The 19,663-nt window shown below is 43.0% G+C and overlaps 1 protein-coding gene across 3 annotated transcripts; it reads left to right on the top strand.

Annotated features, from left to right (window-relative positions):
- The first annotated feature begins 4,025 nt into the window (after positions 1–4,025).
- LOC136557662 (SERTA domain-containing protein 2-like) lies at positions 4,026–18,181 on the top strand. Of its 3 annotated transcripts, XM_066551746.1 has the most exons (4): positions 5,480–5,699; positions 5,900–5,998; positions 7,003–7,121; positions 14,626–18,181. In XM_066551746.1, the coding sequence occupies exon 4, from the start codon at positions 14,630–14,632 to the stop codon at positions 15,479–15,481; it is 852 nt and encodes a 283-aa protein (XP_066407843.1). In that variant the 5' UTR covers positions 5,480–5,699; positions 5,900–5,998; positions 7,003–7,121; positions 14,626–14,629; the 3' UTR covers positions 15,482–18,181. The 3 variants fall into 3 exon arrangements, with proteins under 3 accessions (XP_066407845.1, XP_066407843.1, XP_066407842.1); XM_066551748.1 differs by lacking the exons at positions 5,480–5,699; positions 5,900–5,998 and adding an exon at positions 4,026–4,075; XM_066551745.1 differs by having other exon boundaries at positions 5,480–5,998.
- The last annotated feature ends 1,482 nt before the right edge of the window (positions 18,182–19,663 follow it).

The raw sequence follows: 19,663 nt of genomic DNA, 5'->3' as shown, positions 1-19,663 counted from the left end.
AGTGGTTTATGACCTGAAGAATTATTGTGGTAAATGTCCATGCATGACAAACATGTCAACAGGAAAACCTAATGCCAGCGGCTGCTTTGCATTGTTAGGGAAACATTTGAGTAATTTCAAGTGTCATCTTTTTAGGGAAGAGTAATTGAAGGCACATGTGATTACAAGACTGCCTGCAAAACCAGAATTAAACAAAAATTGTATCCCCATGTATGCTGTATTTGGAAGTCCCCATGGAGCTTGCCATGGAGAGGGAAGTGCAAGGATGTACTGCAATAGTAAAATGCAGCAAAGGAAACAGTTTATACTATTTTTCATGGTCCATTTACAGACAAAATTTGGAGAGGAAATCAAGAAAAAGTAACTTCAGCCTGGAGTTGTGCAAGCTTACAAAACAAGACTTCCAAAGTGAAGAGTGGGTATGTTGATAAAAAACTCAAAACCCAAAAGAGTTTAATATGTAGAAGAAAAAAAAACCATTCACTTTTCTGTGTTTGAAATAATTACTGAGAGAAAGGCTAGATATGGAAAGCACTGGGTGTTTGGATTATTTTGTGTGCAGTGAACTGACTGAAGTTTAAGACAAAATTGTTGAATGGTTAATTGTTTAAATTGAAGCCTGGTACTGTCATTTGCTTTTTTGCCTCTGCTTTGTTCAAAAGGTGTAGGGGGAAAGTGCTTTTTCTTGTAAATTGTGATTCTTTTGACAAAAGAGATCAATGGCTAATTTCCTACTCTGAGAAATATTCTGTAAGGTGTTGTTAGGTTTTGTATTAACCACCTTGTGTCATGGCTTTTTCTAATAAACTTAAGTAGGTGTAGGAATAGTTTGTTCACAGAGGCTTTACACCAAGAAGAGCTGATAAAACTAACAAGGGTTTGGTGCAGTGTGCTCTGCCTTTCTCACTTCCCTATGGAAGGGTGGCATAACAGGATCATTCTGCCATTCAGCTCTAGAACAGCTCATTCATTTCAACCAAATCCATCAGATCTCACAGTCACTACATTTTTAGAATGTTTCCAAGTGTGGAGATACAAGAAGAAAACAGCATTCTGTACTGATAGCCAGTAATCCAGATAAGGGAGAGACATAAGTTTCCAGGCATGAGACCAGCTTCAATTAGAGCTCATACCTTAGACACAGAGTAATTAATCACAGGCATAAATCCATAGGAAAGCAGACTTTGTTAGTTCTTGTGTTCATGGAACTGTGTTTTTAAATAGATGCCGAGTGTGAAGGTAAGAAGAAGTAGCAAACCCCCAGCATTCCTTTCAGATGAGTTATATAGAGACCCTGATTGGTTTGGGGGTTGTGTTTTTTTCCTGGTTTATGTGAAATTTGCTGCAAAATCAAATATGCTGCTTGTGAGAATGGCATCCTGGTCTGCTGCAGTGAGTACAGTCATACTGAAAGGCCATGTTTAAAGCTTTAAAAAATCATATACAACCCTTGGTTTGCCTCAAGCTCAGTTCAATTCAAAATGGGAGAGCATTAGACTCCTAGAACATGACCTCATTTGAGAATGTAAGCACTTTTTAAAGGAAGATTTTTGTCAAGAAGGACCTTGTATGTGAGCACAACCCTCTGAATTCTTCACTGTGTGTGACAAGCATGGCTCCTCTAGCACGAGACATTAAATATTGCCAAGTTGATCGAGGTTCCAGTTCTTTTATGTGAATCCCACTGCTAACACAAGCAAAAAAGTGACCAAACCCTTTGCAAACAATCACCATATTTTGTGTCATTTATATTAACTTCTTCAGGTGTTAAGCCATGAATCCAAAGTTACGATGCATGCATTTAAACAACTCCAGGTTCTTTTTTGCTGTAGCTCTTGTCAGATCATGCTTGAAACAACTGACCTTTTTAGAAACACCCACTAGAAGGCACATTCAGCCTTTTCTATTGCACAGAACAAAAACTGCTTACAGAACAGCTGACCACCTCAGGTTAATCACTCAAGCAAGAGTGAGGAGAGCAGGGTGACCAGCGTTGGTGTCTTTCTGGAAGGTCTGCTGGGCTGGAGGAGAATGGCTGTACCAGAGGCTCAAGCTTTGAGCTGGAGAGGGAGAATTGTCCAGGACTGTCCTGGTGCTGCAGGGATGCCCAGAGGTCATAGACTTTTGGCCAACAGAGATGAAGTCTGCAAAGCCTAATCTTGGCTCAAGCTATGGGGACACTCTGGTGGTACTGCTAGTTAAACTACCCTTTTATATTCTGTATTAGAATAATGATTCCAGAACCATCCCTTCTGCACCAGCTACCTTTGTGTGCCTGTCCTGTGTCAATTCCTTGGAGATAATCCCCAGCAGATGGCAGGGGCTGGTCCTGGTGCAACACTCCTGGCTGTCCCTGGTTGACTTCAGCAGACACAAGAATCCCGAACATCTCAGAGTTACTCCTCCACTTAAGCCACAGTGTGTGGTGGGAAGGAAGGGATCTTGGGGAGGTGTTTGGTCCACTCCTCCCCCTCAGTGCTGACACTGGTCCTGCACTTACACTTGGTGCAGCAGATGGACCATGGGGGTCGGGGTGTCACTCCTCAGCTCCGGCAGCGTGTCAAAAAGGATTCATTAGTGCTTCTCATGGCAGTGCTCGCTGCCCTTCTGTGCTCCATGACCTCCAGCAGTGAGGTCAGAGCACAGCTGTGGCTGGGGAACTGGGGACACCATGCTGCAGGAGAGAGGTGGCCTGGAGAGACGATGTCCCTGTCCTGAGTGAGGGACACCTCACCCACAGGGGTCACCTTGGCTTTCTGTCCCTCTGCCCTTCGCCCCCATTGCACACTCCTACCCCGAGTGCCCATGAGGAGACACAAGAGTTAAAATCTGTTGGACCTGAGCGTTTAAAAGAAAAAATGTCCTTTGCTGAATTATCACAAAAACCAGCTGATCTTTCCTCGAAGTTGTAGTGTATCTCCACCAGAAAATTGAAAATATTTCTGTAGTATTTATGAGACCGACATGGAAGCTTGTGTGTGAGCTTGGTCTGTACTTGCTGTCTATGTAGGAACCCGTCTGTGCAAATGTCCTTGAGTTTTGTTTGGTTTTAATGTCCTAGAGATTGGCTCTTCCGGAGATGGGTTTAGATCAAGCAGCTTTTAGGGGATGCATCAGGTAACCAATCCATGGCAGGGTTCGACAAAGGATCAAAATCGATCTTTACAAATACTTCCATGTCAGATTTTGAAATCTGGTTTGTACAAACGCTCGTGCCAATGTAACTTGATTACGCAAATGCCCGTGAAAAGCAAATATGAGGTTCGAGCACGGCTAAAACCACCACATCTTTGAAGAAAAAAAAAAAATCAAGTGAATATTCATGGGAGAATTGTGCAATGTTTGACGTAGCTCTAGGGCTGGTCGGAGACGTGTGCGCCTGGTGTCCCAACAGGCCTGGCACCGGGGCGTTGTAGGAACGCCGCTCTGTAGAGGCCCTAGGCGTGCCTTTTACTGAAATTTGGTAGTTTTGGTCACAGACGGACTGCGAGTTTATACAAAAAAAAAAAAGGGGGGGGCAGGAGCAGGGGTGGTTGTGGGGTTGGGTGCGGGCTGGCCGGTGGCTCCGCGGTGGTTTCACGGCAGCAGCGGCGGGCGGAGCAGCACGATGCGGAGCGGAGCGGAGACAAGCCCGGCGCAGCCGCTCCGCCACCCCCGGCAGCACGGGCGGGGCCGCCCCCGAAGCGCCGCGCCGGGAACGCGGGACTCGGCGGCGCCCGCGCCCCCATTGGCTGAGCCCGCCACGCGGCCCCGCCCCCCGGCTCTCCCGGCTCGCTCATTGGGCGGTGCGGCGGGACCAGCCGTAGCCCCGCCCTCCCGGCTCGCCGGCCAGTCAGAAAATGGTTGCCGGGCAGGTTGAAAGGGCCGCCGGCCAATGGGAGGGCGGGCAGCTGGCGCGCGCGGCGCACGCAGCGCCCCCCCGCGGGAGCCGCGGGCGGAGGGAAGGGCGGAGCGGAGGCTGCCGGGGCCCGGCGGGGGTGGCGCTGCCTCCGCCTCCTCCCGGCCCGAGTCCCAGCCCCGCCGAAGGGAGGGAGCGCGGCCGGCCGCGAACGAACGGGGCTTCCTCTGCTCCCAGGTGGGGCGCCGGGCGGGAGGCGGCGGGAGGGCGCGGGGCTGGCAGCAGCGGGCAGGGGGAGGGTGGCGGCGGTCGCGGAGTAACGGCGGGGCACGGCGGGAGGCCGAGGCGGGGGCGGCGGGAGCCCCGACGGGGCGGGGGGGCCCTGCCGTTGAGGGGCGGAGGGGCAGCCGGCGGTGCGGTGGGAGAGGAGGGGACAGCGGGGACAGGTGGAGCGGACGGCGGGCCCCGGGGCGGTGCGGGGTGGACAGACGGCGGCCCCGGCGAGCCGGGCTGGGGCCAGGGGCAGAGCGGCGCCGGGGTGCGGGTGCGGCGGCCCCGGGGAGCCGGGCTGGGCGCGGGGGGAGCGGCCGGAGCGCGGCCGGCGGTGGAAGTTGTTCGCGCAGTTATAATTAGCCCGGCTGGGGTCTGAGCGAGCCGGGCGGAGGGAGGAAGGGGGAGGAGTGTAACTTTTCGCAGCTCGGGAAGCCCAAGGTTGTCTCTGGTTACCGCTGCCCACGGCCGCGGCGGGGGCGGGACGGCCGCAGGAAGCACCGACGCGCCTTCCACAAAGGCCAAATGGTGGCAGGAGCCGCGGGAGCGGCTGCGGGAGGGCGGCAGGAAAGGGCTCTCCCTGAATCCCGGCCGCTCCATCCTGGCTCTCCTCATCGCTGCCGCTCGGTACTTGAGACTTATGTATAAGCTGCAGTTACGTTTTTAAAAGCAGGTTTTGCTGGGCTTAATAAACGTGTGTTATTCTGGGCTACGAGCAGGTGGATGGGACTGGAGGAGCATAAAGATTGGTCTCTATGCATATTGCAGATTAAGCTCGCAAATAGGTGCAGTTAATAATTTCTGCCCTAGTTAGGCCTGGAATTTTTCGAACTGTGTTGGAATGCTCGTTTCTAAAAGCATAGGTGGGAGCCTTATGCAGTAGTTTTCCACTTTATTTTTGATGTGGCTAAAATTCCATAGCTCGGGCAGTTAACTGCAATGTGGGAAATGCCATTAACATTTAAATGATGCTGTAATTTCAAAATTCTAAAGTGACCCCTAAACACGTACTAGGAAAGGAAGACAGAAAGTAATCCACTAGAGATGTAATTGATAGTGATTTGCAGCTACTGTGTCTTCTATAGTTGCTTTTTTTTCCTAACAGATTGTAAAAATTACACCTAATAACCTTACTTTTGTATTTCTTCCTGACACTTAACCCAGTGTGCCCAGAAATCATACAGGGCAAAAGTCAAAACCTCCACAGTTACTTCTGCAGGAATCCTTTGAGGTGTCTAATAAAGAAATTAAATTTGAAAACTTCTTGACTTCATCTCCTTCTAGCAAAATATTGGACTTCTAAACCACAAGTAACAGTACTATTTTTTTTCATCCAGTGCTTCTAATTCTGTTGGGTTTGGGGTTTTTCAGCTTAGGTGCTGAAATCTAAAACTTTTCAACGTTTTACTATGCTTGTTAGCTTTGTGAAGTTGTTTTAGCATTAAAGAATCCTAAAACTCTAAAACGTGTGTTTTTATATTCAGTGTATAGAAAATGCAGTGACTGCACACCTCTCCCTGTGACCTAACAAGTACTCTTTAATGAACCTCAATAGTGACCACCTGAAGTCCTGCTGTTTCAGAGCAAATAGGTTATGAATCTTCATTTGTCTCTTTATTTGGGGCTTTTTTTATTTTCTAATTATTTACAGATAGCATGGATATCATTATACTGGGAAATAAATCAGCTTCTAGGAGGAGGAGGGAGATGTTAATGTGTTTGTTGCTGTGGGTTAGATTTGGCTTGCTGAGGTCACGGGCATTTTACTGCTGTTTTACTGCATTTTTACAGTTCCGAGGTTCTGTAAGCGGAGGAGCCCTTTGCTAGCATCAGGCTATGAGTTGCTATGTAAGATGAACTGTAGGCGTTTACTTGCCCGTCTGTCTGAATGTAAGACTGCCTTTCACTATGTATTATTTTAAGATTTGTGCAATAATGTGTGAACCCTTGGTTTTTGCTCGTGAGGGGCTGTGTTTGTGCAGCCAGTGCTGATCCTTGCTCCTGCGCTGCATTTGTGGGTTTGCCGTAGCTGGGTCAGGTGTCTGCGTGTGTGATGTGCACAGACTGGCACGTCACATCCAATCCTGCCTGCAGGCTCTTAGCCCCTGCAAGGGCTTTCATCCTTGCAGTTCATAACTGTTGGGTTCTCCAGGTGGAGGTGAGACCCCAAGAGCATGGATCGTGCGATTCCCTCCACATTTCCCAGCCTAGCCCATAGTTCACTGTCACTTGAGCCTTTTCACGTTTCCCAGTTACCAATGCCTTGAGCTAATCCATGATTTAATCCATGTGGTCTCTGGCCATACTGCAGATGTTGCTATATTAGGGGTTTGATGGAACTGGTGCCACACTGAACATTAGACACAATCATAGGACACCTTATCAACTGCCTTCTCATACTGGTTTTATGTATGCTGAAAAAGAGGAAAGTTGGAGAATTAAATAAAAATCTAACTGGTTTTGCAGCCTGTAAGCATTAGGGGATAATTGTGAAATGTAGTTCTTCACAATGCATGGTATTCTCTCTCCTGATTATGTAATTTTTGAGATGATTGCAATTGTAAATTGGTGTTCAATAACCTTAGGAAGTAGTAGTGCCAAGTCCTTATCCTAAAGCCTAATGCTCAGAGGATCAGCATTCTGCAATACTCATTTACAAAAGATAATTTCTGCATTTTATTTGTTCACAGGTAAAGCAGTTAGGTCCTCTTATTTCAGTGTATTTGTGAATTTTAGGGGGTTTAACCCACATTTATCTGCTTTTCTAGAATTTACCACAAATAATTTAAAAAGTTGTATTGAATTGTGTGCTTAATGCTTCTGGTTAAAAAAAAAAATAAAAACCACCATATGGTAATTAAATACTCTGATTTTGTTTTGTTTTTCCTCTTAAGTCGCATCATCCTACCTCAGTGGATGGCTTGGCCTCTGGGATAGCTCAAGACTCTTGGATGACCACGCTTTATGCAAAATCCAGAATCTTCCTGCCTGGACTCCTTTCTGTTTTCTAAGGGTAATGACTTCTATGTTTTTATGAAATTGTATCTTATGGGCATAGGACGTGTTCTGATAATGGTCTGCAGATGTTATTTGTGGATTAGAATGGTAAACTGAAATATATCTTTTTAAAATGGGATATATAATATAAAATGAGGTAAAAACTTTGGTTTGAGTGTTCTGAATTTCTGTTACTATTGTTTTCCTTGATAAGGGGGAATTATCACAATTCAATAAAACATATTACTTTAAGATCACATTCGTATTGGAAATTGGTTAACTAAGACTTCAATCTTACAGTAAGATCCACTGTTCAGCTGCTAAAATTGAGTGTTGCAGTTCTGTCTTGTGAGAAGGTGGCACTTTGGATACTGAAGTAAAGTTGTGTACTACAGGAGAAAATTCAATGAAAATTCATGATTTCTGATTTGGTCACAGAAAGAATAAATGCACAGTCCTCTATCAGGAAAAAAGCTCTTTTGTTGTTTGCTTTCACTGTTAATGGTCCAATTTTTTCTGTTAAAAGTATGGGCATGCCAATTTTTAATATTGAATAAGCTGTAACTTCCTTTATAAGTAGATCTTTTAGATCCCTGTAACCCGAAAACATGTGTCAGTGTTAGGTAGGGGAATGCATCTAGTATCTCTGTTGGAAGCAAATGTGGGATTGAGAACTGTTAGTTGACTAGAACAAGCTGTGAAGAGGTCTGCCATTGCATTTGCAGCTCTAATGATCATTTGCTTCTCCAGTGAGATGCTTTGGTGGAAACATGGTGGTTTGGTTCTTCTTGTTTCCTTTATGAGTCTTAGGTTCTCAGTTAATTATAGTTTAGTTTTACTATGGGTGTTTCTAGGTTTAGTAACTCTTGATTATGTATTAGCTTTTGCCAACTACTATTGATTCTTTGTTTAAATTACTCCGGGCCCTTCTTCCACAAAAAAAAAAAATAAATAAATACACCCAGAATCTGTGAAAAAACCTTGCTAAACACACTCCTATTGAAAACATAGACATGAGATTTATTAATAAATGTGGAACAAGATACACAAGTGACAGACAAGAGTGATAGTGGTTTAGTTTGGGGTTTTTTATGGGTGGAAGTTTCTCTCTACTGAGCACTGGAACCCACTTGCTTTAGCTGTGGAAGGTACAGACCCTAACAGAGTTCCTTCTCCAGAGTGAAATGGCATGCTCTGAAACTCAGCTGCCATAGTTTGTAAAGCAAAGCTCTTATCAGTGCTTTGTGAAATGAAATGGGAGTAAGGAACTTAGAAAGATGTCCTTAAGTGCAGGAATTTTCCAGATCCCAGTAGACATAACATAAACAGGTTGTTTTGGGGGGTTTCAGAATAACTCTTAAATCAAAGTAAAACTTCTTTCCAAGTGCTTCCTAAACATCATTTCAGCTCCTAAAATATTTGTGTATGATACAGGTTTATTTTCTACTTCCACACATAGTCAATGACAGTGGGAACATTATTAATTCCAGAATAATTCTGTACTAAACCCAATCTTCCTCTCATTCCTGTCCTGTACCTAATGAATGCTATTCAGGCTAGTCTGACTTTCAGAATGTGGGGAAATCCTTAGGTGTGGGGTTTTTTTTTCTGTTTTGTTTGCAGAGTTGTTGTGTGTGTGTTTGGTTTTGGGTTTGTTTGTTGTTTTTGTTGGGGTTTCTTGAGTCTGAACAGTAGCATATCTTGGTTCTGTGTTCCACTTGCTTTATACCAGACTGTGGGTGTGTTACAGGTCAGGATTTGTTGACCAAAAAGTTGACATTAAGTCTTCTTTCTTTGAGCAGCCATTTTCTGGTAATTTCTGACTCCCGTGAAGTTGTTGCATAGGAGTTTAGGTATGGGAGTGAGCTGGCAGGACTACACTCCTCCCTGTGTGCACACTTTTAGTCACTTGTGCCTTCTCCAGCAGTTACTCATCTTGGCTAAACTGGGCCAGGGCTGAGGGGGGTGGGGAGGCAATGGACTTAAACACACTTCTGAATGTTTGGAAGTATCTTCAGGTCTAAACTTTTTTCATTTAATGTTTCCTAAGGTATTTAGTCCTTCCCTCACTTGCTCAGGGTAACAGGCAAGATGTAGTGTGGGGATCTCCAGCACTTGCTGGGGACCCTAGATCAGAGATGTTCTGTGTGCTCTGACAGCTTACACTGTTATGTAAGGCATGTCCAAGTGATCAGCACTAAGCCTGGATGGGAGGAAGGGATTTGTGCTGTCTGTTAACTGCACCTTCAGCCTTTCCATTTCCTTATGCACTTTCTTCTGTGTGAAATATCAATAGCCAGTCCAGCACTTAATTAAAACTGCTTGTGAAGTTGTGTTGCCTAAAAATGTGTGTCAGGTAGGGGAAGGATTATCTTTAAAAACAGTGTACAGCATACATCAAATAATTCTGGGGAGCAGCCGTAGCTGCTGGGGTGTTTGTTTTCCTTTGCACTTCTGCAGATGGATGTGTGCTTGTGAGATGTGTCCATGAAGAGAGGGGAGGGCAGAACACCAGGTTATCAGCCAGCCTTGGTCAGTCACTAACACAAATGTACAGTCCAGAGAGTCTGTCTGTCTTTACTCTTACATGGTTTCTATAGTTACGAGACAAAAGAGACTTTGAAAGGGAATTGCCCAAATTACAATAGCAAGGAGTCTCTTAATTTTGATTTTAATACCTAAGTTGCATTACTGCAAACTTGACAGGCAGCTTTCACTCATGAGGTGCTTACACACCTGCAAAGCTGGTATTTTTGTCCTGTAAGAAAACGTAGTATTTCCCTTTGAGGCAGTCTTGGGCTGAAAAATACACCAGTGTGGCTGTACAGAAAGGATCAAGCAAGTTTGAATTTAATAATACTCTCAAAAGAAAAGCCAAAAGGTGCCACTATGAATTCAGTTATCTTTACCTGGATAGGAAATGCCAGGTACTTTATTGATGATCTTGCTATTTAAACGTATTTAGTGGTAAATAAATAACTGTTGTGTAGTTTAATACAGTGCATGAGAAGTTTGTGTTCAGACAATACTAACCATGGCAGTCGTGTTTCATACACTCATTATTTTTAAGCTCTTCCCTACTGAAAATTAAAGCTCTGTGAGGTCCTGACTTCTAAACATTGTTTAACTTTTCTCTTTAGTTCTCGCTCGTATTCCAAAAAAGTTTTTAAGTAGTAGTTTGCCCAGATAGAAGTAATTGAGGGTTTTCACATGTTGCATTATTCCTTGAGAGTGTTCCCAGCTGTACTTCCCAGCCATGTGTCAGTGGCAGCTGCACTGTCAGGCCGTGTGACAGATGGAGCTGAAATGGTGGCACGGGCCCTGTATTGTCCACAACACGTTGCAATGTGAATTTTTCTTGGTAGCCTGGAATGTTTCTTCTGAGTAGCTGCACCCTGACCAGGCCTGTTTGTTTGGTATTGTGTGGATTTGCCAACCAGGGACGTGCTTCTTCCCTCCCAAGTTTTTTCAAACCCTGGTATGGTGTAGGATTACAGTGCTTGGATGCTTCTTCCCATCTTAGCAGGGAGGAGTTGCAATGAAATGTCCTCCATGGAGGACTGGAAGGAACTGAGGAACATGCTGTCAGGGCAGAATTTCTGTGTAGACTCCATTGTAGTTCAGTGATGTGAATAGAGAGTTTGGTACTCCCAAATACTGAGTTCACTTTGCTTCCTTTTCTCTATATCTGAAAAATTATTTTCATTAAAAAAGCATTCTGCCATAAGCAGCCTGTGGCTCAGTTTGCATTGCTGTAATGGGAGAGGATGAGAAGATGCCAGGAAAAAAGTTGAGATGTGTTGCTCCTCATTGTTTCTGTGTTTTTCATGACAAAAGATTTTAAAATAGATCATCTGAACAGGAAAAAAAAATTTTTGTTGTGGAACTTTTTCAAGTTCAAGAAAAGGGTGACTTAAGTTTGCTGCTTTTATAATTGAACAGCTATGTGAAGACCTTATATTTGAAGTGGCATAAACTTTTCATTTTTATTTCGTTTATTTACTTACAAATCACAGAGTTATCAGATTGGCACATCCTAAAATCCTGTTAGTTGACCCAATTTTTTGAGATGCGAGTTGGTTCCTGGAATTAGGCTGGAGTGAGGAGAGTGCAGTTTTTGGAGCCTGTGCTTTAGTGTGCCCAGATTGTGCTGCTCTGAGCTGATGGAAGGGCTGACACTGCTCCTCCTCTGAGCAGGCAGCTGGGGTTTGTGTGTGCACGGCTGCTCCTTTGCCTTACTACCAAAAATTTGAAGTGGGATAAGCATTGCATAATTAAATAATGCCATCAGCATCTTCTGCTGCAAAGTAATGCTGTGAAAGAGAGCATCTGACTGTGAATTTTGGGTTTGGGATGAGGTGTCAATGGCAGTGCTACAGCAGAACAAGGTACTTAGAAAATACACAGTAGTGTGTTAAAGATCTGATCCCATCAGAAATTCTTGTGTTAGAAAGTAAAGCAAAAGGCCTGATAAAATGTAGATTAGCTCCTAACAAAGGGGCTTTGTGTCTTTTGTAGGTCAGCAGCTGAGTCTGTTTGACAAGAACTGAAATTTAATGTCTCCTGTAGCAACCATGACACTAGTCATTTTTAAATCCACTGTACCAATGGTACTCTGGTTTTTATTAGCCTTTTACAAATTTTTGTGTAACCGCTGAAGTCATCTAGCTCCTTGTGGGAGAGTAGGGGATCCTTCCTGTTAGGAAATAAATCAATGTTAGACCGAATTTCTAAAATGTAAGGTAGTACTATGTTTGTTTATTTTAAAAACACATCTTGGGAGTGGAGGGTATGTTAAGTAGAAACATTTTGAAGTTGGAGCAAATAGTGTTTCTTGCACTTCATTTTCATAGTCAAGTGATGTCATGCTCAAGCATTGTTACATGTTTGTAAAATGCTCTGGGACAAATTTTATGAAGGAAATTTGAGGAATGAAAAGAGGGGTGTCTGCCTATATGAGCATGAAGTATTTAGTCTAACAAGACTACTGTTTGAATTGAAAAGTAAAACATGTCATATTAAGTTGTTTCTGTGAAATTATACATCCTTGCATGTCATAGTCTGCTTGCTCTTGAAGTTTGCTTACAGAATTTAAGTACTAGCACATTTTTGAGATGTTAGGAATTAACATCATTTTTATAATTCAAAGAGATGAGAATAGTATGTCCTGTGTGTCTAACAAAGTATAAATGTGTATTTTAAAAAATATATTAAAAGCAGTAAATTATCAAAACCAAGCATTCTGAATGTGTGATATGTCAGAATTGCTGTTTCCTGTGTGGTCATATATTCATTCCCTTATGGGTGTAAGTTTTGGTCTGTTTAATTAATTGAGAGAAAAGCAAACAAACCCCACTAGTGTGCAGTGTATGGGAATGATGGTGCTCAGTGAGGAAAGAGCTGTTCTGATGCATAATTTTTGTTCTTACAGTGATGCTGTGAGGTAATGCTTGAGATAGTACACAACATGTAAATGCTACTTGAAATAGAGAGCTCACAATTTTATTGTGAGTTTATGATTTGCATAAATTATTGTTTCCACTACAACAGTTGGTATATTCAGCTGCAGTTTACTTGTCCCACATAAATGTGATTTTCCATAGATTGTGTCAAAAATTAGCAGTTACTGACATTATTGTGAATAGTTTGAGGATCCTTGACACACACACTGCCTCTCCAGAATGCTTTTATATTTTGTGCCTGAACTTTGTATCCATATTTGTTCTGATTTTGTTGTAATGGAGTGCTCAGTACTGTCTGGGTGTGTTTGCTCTTAATGGGGTGCTGGAGTGGGAGAGTGATACATGATCAGTGTGGGATGATGACCCGGGTGAGCAGGTACACCACTTCCAGACACCTTCTGGTTTTTAAAGAGATTCAGCTCGTGCTGTGGCACTTAAGCAGAAAACTTTGGAGAAAAACAGAGTTCCGTAGTTTAAAAGTTGCAGAAGTGGTAAGATTACAAGTAATTAAAGGTTGTTGCTATTTCAAGAGTGACTGTGTTAATGAACTGAAGATAGACCAGACTACTCCCTGCTAAGTAAAAAGGCAGTCCTAGGACAAGTTGAATTTTATCCAGATATGTCCTTAAAAGAACAAAAAGTGTCTGCTATTGAGAAGTCTGACACCTAAAATCCTGTAGCAGCTGTTTTCTCTCATGTGTCTTGCTGAAGAGGATGCAGCGCTTTCTTGCTTTCTGTTCCTCCAGAGGAGCGGAGTTCTCCAAAGCCTTGTCTGGGCAGATGGACATAGCCATGGAGCCTTGCAAATCTGGAGAAATCCTGAAAGTAAAAGAGGCTTTCTCCTGCTGCCTTCTCCTTGTCCCCAAAAGTCTAGCAACAGGCGAGCAGCTGGCAGCTGCAGCCATCAGCTGAGCTATTGCTGGCAGCATCCAGTGCTCACATGAAAAGGAAGTTGGGAGGCCTCAGCAGCATGCAGGGTCTGGATCATTGTGCACGAAGGATCTGCCCTTAATCTGCCACTGGTGTCTAATTTGTGATTGCTTAATTTTTTTTAATAGTTTGGGAACAAGGTGTCTGTATTCATGGACACTTTAGGATGTGTGTAACTAAGATTTTACCAGTGTTTTCTGTGCAGAGTACACTCCTTTTTTGTGTTTATATGAGTGATTGCATAGGGCTTGTTGTCCCTAATAAAACTCTTTAGACTTGGGATTGCAAAAAACCCAAGCAGGTATTTGTTTAGCTCACTTATATTTTAGAACTGTGTGTACAGGTTTTTGTACCACATTGTTCTACACCTACTGTATTTCAGTGCAAGAGCACACAAAGCAGAATGAAAGCAACTAAATTCTATTTTTTTCCCTTCCCAAAATTGGTCACTTTTAAAATACTGTTTGATAGCTTCCTGCCTGATGTTCTCAGTGTGAAGTCAGTGGCAGGTTGTGAACCCACTGTCTCTCTGTGAGCTCAGTGGCCCAGCCAGATTTCCTCCCACATTTAACCAAACTACCAAGATGTGGAGTGGATATAAGGATCCCATGGGAGGCCCTGCTGTTGGTCTTGCTGTAAAACAATTTTGGGTCACCAAAGAAAAAAAGAGAAGAATCAGCCCTACATAGAACTCTGTGTATGTTCTCAGAGACACTGAGCAAGACATTAGAATGCCTTAATGAGATCAAAATGGGTGTTGAAAACTAGCTTGAAATCTTACCTGCTGTACCCAAGAATGAATGTTAAAGTGGAAATGATGAAATAGTCTGTAGTTTGATCCTTAATACAAGCATCTATTTTATTTCATGTGGACAGTCAGATATACTTAGAAGTATATAGCTTTATAAAAAAAGAGTTAGTATATTTCTTCCATGTTTTCTGTTTAGGAAGAACTTGCTATGAAACAATATAGCTGGAAAGTGCATCTTTTCAATGGAAGTACCTCTATTACCTCTTGATGTTCTGTGACATAAAAAGTCTAAGCTAACCAATACATTGTACACTAGAGGGTTTTCAGAATTGTCTGTTGGGCCTGCCCAAGGTTAATTCAGGATTCTTGTCTTGCAGGTTCATGTTGGGGAGAGGCCTAAAGCGCAAGCTGAGTGACTATGAGGAGAGCATGGCTGGTCTCTCGAGTGCCTTTGACTCCAGTCGAGGTCTGTCCTACCCCCTCAAGAGGCAGCTGGTGCTCAACATGTGCCTCACCAAGTTACAGACGTACAAAATGCTGGTGGAGCCCAACCTGCACCGCTCCGTGCTCATCGCCAACACCGTGCGCCAGATCCAGGAGGAGATGAGGCAAGAGAGCAGCCAGCAGCCAGTGAACATCTGCCCTGGCATTGCTGCTGCTTCTCACAGCTACCCAGGGATGGAGGCACCTGGCATTTCCCTTCAGCTGCCTTCAGGTGTTGGTCAGCAGGAGTCCCACTGCTGTGAGCTGCGCTCTGGGGAGGACCCGATTGAGAGCAGCCTGCTGATGGTTTCAGATGATGACATGTCATCTGCTATTTCATCTATTCTGAAGGATTTAGACTTTGTAGAAGATATCAGCCCACCTACTTGTCTGGTTCCTACTGGAGATGACCAGCCAAAGTTTCCAGAAAATACTGGTCTGAAACTAGAAGATGACAGGCAGGATTTGAAGGGAGCTGAATGTGTGTTTGGTTCCTTTGAGATTTCAAATTCAACCAGTTACTTGAAGGATTTGGCAATAGATGACATTTTTGAAGATATTGACACTTCGATGTATGATTCAGACTTTTGCTGCCCTCCCCTGATGCCGCCCAGATCACCATCTCTTGCTACAGAAGAACCCTTGAAAACCTTCCCATCTTGTAATTCTTCTTCAGCAAACAACATTCAGATATGCAGAACAGATCTGAGTGAGTTGGACCACATAATGGAAATTCTGGTTGGATCCTGATACTTGTTTTACCCAAAGATACTTTTAGACTGCCACTTGGATTTGGTTTCAGGATAAAAGCCACTGGAATAGTTGTAAAGAATTCTTTTAAAAGCAAACTAAATAATAATTTGTCCATAGTAGAATTTTCTAAATAATTCCAAAACTTACAAACCAAAAAAGTGGCAGATTTTAAAAAAAGAAAAATTATTTATCAGAACTGTGCAATCATCATTTTCCTTCCAGGGTGTATGTGGAACAATGGGCACATACCCTCATCACCCCCCATGCCTCTTTCAATAAACTTTTTTATGTGCAATTTTTAATTTGACAGAAGAATTTACATGCAAAGCAAATTTCATATGAGGTGATCTTTTACAAAGCCTCCACTTTATTTTTAATATCAGAGTCTATGCCAAGCTGGCATCTGTCAAGTTGCAGAGTCAGATTGTGTGGATTGCAGACATGTTCTTAGAGATGGGTATATTTTAAAAATGAGACACGCTTTGCTTTCTTTTGGTCAGAAAAGCAGATCAAGACACTTACCAACAAAGTCTCTTGCATTTTCTAAAGCATTCAGAACTATTTATTTTTGTAAATTTTATAGTCTTTCTACATTTTACTACATTATTTCATCATAGTTCAAATATAATGGACTTCTAGTTGGATGTGTTTAGCACTACCTCTGAGCTGAAATGCTTTAACTCTTTCCAGTGCTTCATCTGAGACTGCAAATCTTTTTGTTTCTGTTTCTTTCTGGGGGAAAGTACTTCTAACTCATTAAGTTGATCCTTTGACAGTGACCTAGCTGATTTGTGAAATCAAGGATATTCAATGTTTAAAAACTTTTAAGTATTTACAAATTAATTTATATGTAGATTGTGCAATTTAACATTTTTCTGTCAGTATTATGTGCTTAGATTTTGAATAATCTTGGCGTTCTTTAAATTAAAATTTACTATGTACAGGTAGCTTTTTATTCTCTTTTGGAAAACACTGTCCTTCAACCCTGCTTTCACTACAGATTTTAAGATGATTTTTATGTGCAATATTATTTAAAGAGATACACATTTTTATACCTGGCATTGTGGGAAGAAACGCTTCAAACTTAAAGCCTCTAGCACCTTTGGAGGATACTCAGCCAACATTTCTGCATCCTTTGAGAAGCCAAGCTGAGAGCACTGAGAACACATCACCCTGTGCTGGGACACCCCTGGGGCTGTGGGGGGACCCAGTGCTGGTGGCTCTGTCCCTCCCAGGGGCCACCTGGGCTTTGGAACCCCGGAGCTGCTGCCCCAGGCTGTGCTGGGTGGGGCAGGGGTGTTTTTATGCAGATACACAAACACCCTGCTCAGCGGGAGGTGAGTTTTGCAGTGAGAACTGGTTTTCCATCAGGCAGTGCGGGTTCTGTGTTTCAGCCTGAACCGAGGTCTAGATCGATCCCTTCTATTGTCTTCTGAGTTTCACACTTGCACATTGCTTTTTGGTTTGGATTTTGTTTTTATTTTTCCTTCTTTTTTTAATTATAAAACTTTTACTTTGTTCTTGAAAGCTGCAGCACCTGTCTTGGAAACTTGCAGTCGTAAAACCTTTGCTTTGGTTTGTTGTGTTTTTTGGGGTTTTGTTGTTCTGCTGAGACTTTTTATGAACGGAGTGTCAGCAGAGGGAAAAAATGTTGCCTGTGTGTTGCATCTCACAGAAGTTGAAATCCTGGCCCTGTTGAAGGGGCCAGGGTGTCACCTGGTATTTCTAGTCTTAACTGATGCTGTGGCACACCTACCTTGTGCAGAGATCTCCATTTTTTACTGTGACTCTCTTGGTTAACAGTTAGCTGCCGACATAATTTGGTATCCCAGGCCAATGGAGAACCATTTCCGGTCACATCCTTGCAACCATCTGGGTTGTTTAGCAGCTGAAGGGTATAAATGTATTTATATGCATATATTGTATTGATTCTAATATAAAACTTCTGATCTAAAGCATTTTGAATTGCTGGATAAAGGGATTTGTTTGAAGAGTGTATAACTAGTTCTTGAAGAGGTACAGCTTCAGAATGTACACAGATTGTGCATTGTGTATAGACTACTCTGGCTTTTCCTCAGCCTCTACTTTTGTATTAAAAATATGACTGAATAAATCCTTGAAATATTAAGGGCCTTCTGCACTGTGATGAAACAGAGATGCGGTTAAAAATGTCTTTAAATTCAGTGATGAGGGATAAAATAAAAAGACTGCATCTAATCTCTTTTTGCATTTGAAAATATGGAATGTTACTATGCAGTAAAGATATTTTGGTATGAAAATTGTATCATATAGCAAATAGTGAACACTTAATAAATCCACTTACCTTGCAGTCTCTACAGAAACGGAAGAGAAGACAACTTGCTTTTCAACATTTATGTACTAAAGTTTTTTGTATACTGCAGCAAAAGATTTAATTGTTGGTAGATCTTTTATCAACAATTCAAAATGCAACTTTTGTACAAGTCCTGGCTACAGAGCTCTGTTTCTAATTGGTTGCTTGTGTCACAGTGCCAAGACCATGACCTGGTGTGTAATGCAGTTCGGTTATGTTTGGAATTATGTGCAAAGGGAAGTTTAATTTTTAAATATGCACAAATTAATTTTAAAATCCTTCCATGTAAAATGAAGTTAGAGGCTAGTTGTGGTGGACCTATTTATTGTATGTTTGGAAATAAAAGCCACAGTTTTGCATTTAAACTGGTTATATTTTGGAGCCTTTGGTATGTGACTGTTTTAAAAACAAAGCATAAAAAAATCTATGGCACTTTGCCACTTTTTCTTTGGTCTTTCACTCACAAAGACACGTAGCATTTTCCCAAGGCATTTGAATCCTTTTTCCTTCTCCATATTCCTCCTCTCCCTGATCCTTTGTCCCTAGAAATAATAAACACCTTACAAACCTGTACAGAAATAATTGCCCATCCCAGGCCCCATAACAGGGTGGGGGATGAGGTTCCACATGAGGTTTCCATGTACCCTGAAGGATGGATTCCTTTAGGGAAGCACCACAGCTTGAGCTGGGTGCCTCCAAAGAGGGACTGTGAACACTGAAATTCCTGGGCAGTTATGCCTATAACAGTAATAATTGAGACTATTAAGAAGGTTTGAGGTCTTCATGGTGTTTGCTCCTCCACTGCTCAGTGGTCATTGCCTTGCACAGCATCTCATCCTCCCAGTCTGGAATTTGGAATCTTCTACTAATGTTACACTCACTGACCACAATCCATAGATTTTTCTCTATTTCAGCTATCAATACCTAAGCTGCAGCTTTGCTTGGCTCTTAGGTTTTCCCTGAAAAGCACTACACCCTCACATCCCCAAAGCAGGGATGGCCCACAGGGCGTTTTTCCAGCTGGTGGGGCAGGGGGATTCCTGTTGGGAGCAGGTGACACAGGATTTTGGCACTGAGCTGCCCTCTGGGCTTTGTCTCCAGTGCCCTGTGAGGTGCTCCCAGCCCCTGCAGCTCTCGGTGTCCCTTCAGGGGTTGCTGTGCCTCAGAGCAAGTGTCACATACAGATGTCCTTGACACACATAGTGGTGGCTCTTCAGACCTGTGTGCTTGGCAGGCTGCACCAAAGCCCTGCCTCTCTGGGCTAGCGAAAGGCTGCTTGGATAATCAAACCAGCAGCTTCAGGTTTAGAGTTTTCCATCCTCTTCCTATTGTAGACCCTTCTGCAATGAACTTCTAACTCAAACTAAGGTTTGAATTGAGGCAGAATCGCCATTTCCCCTCATTTTAAAGTGTTTAAATAGAGATGAACCTCTTTGTGTGCCATTTTAAGAATTACATCAAGTTCCCTCCATTTTAAGGGAAAAATGTTTATATCAAATAGATTGAGGCATAACTTTCACTGATGAGGCTGCCCTGGCTGCTGCTCACAGAATTGCCCTTCCCTTTGCCATGGAGCCTGCTGACCAGAGTGTGTAAAGCCCAGGTCTAGAGGGAACTGCACAGAAATCCAGTGCTGTGACCACCGTGCCATCAGCTCCTGCAGTGACTCATTCCTGAGGAAGCTGCTGTGGATGCTGCAGCACAGAGCTGAGCCTGTGCCTGTGGCAGCAGAAAACACTGCCTTTCAAGGGTGTGCTGCAGTTCAGTGTTTTAAGAAAATATTTTTGAAGCTTTCAGTGGTGTAGGCTTTCATACATTGATTTTAGCCACGCTGAAAGATCTGAACT

This window comes from Molothrus aeneus, chromosome 6 (genome assembly GCF_037042795.1).
Source record: "Molothrus aeneus isolate 106 chromosome 6, BPBGC_Maene_1.0, whole genome shotgun sequence".
NCBI classification, from domain to species: Eukaryota; Metazoa; Chordata; class Aves; order Passeriformes; family Icteridae; genus Molothrus; species Molothrus aeneus.
This window is presented reverse-complemented; position numbering and strand designations above follow the sequence as displayed.

Bases quoted from the DNA above. Each gene is read 5' to 3' on its own strand.
- LOC136557662 (XM_066551748.1), top strand. From the start codon at position 14,630: ATGTTGGGGAGAGGCCTAAAGCGCAAGCTGAGTGACTATGAGGAGAGC.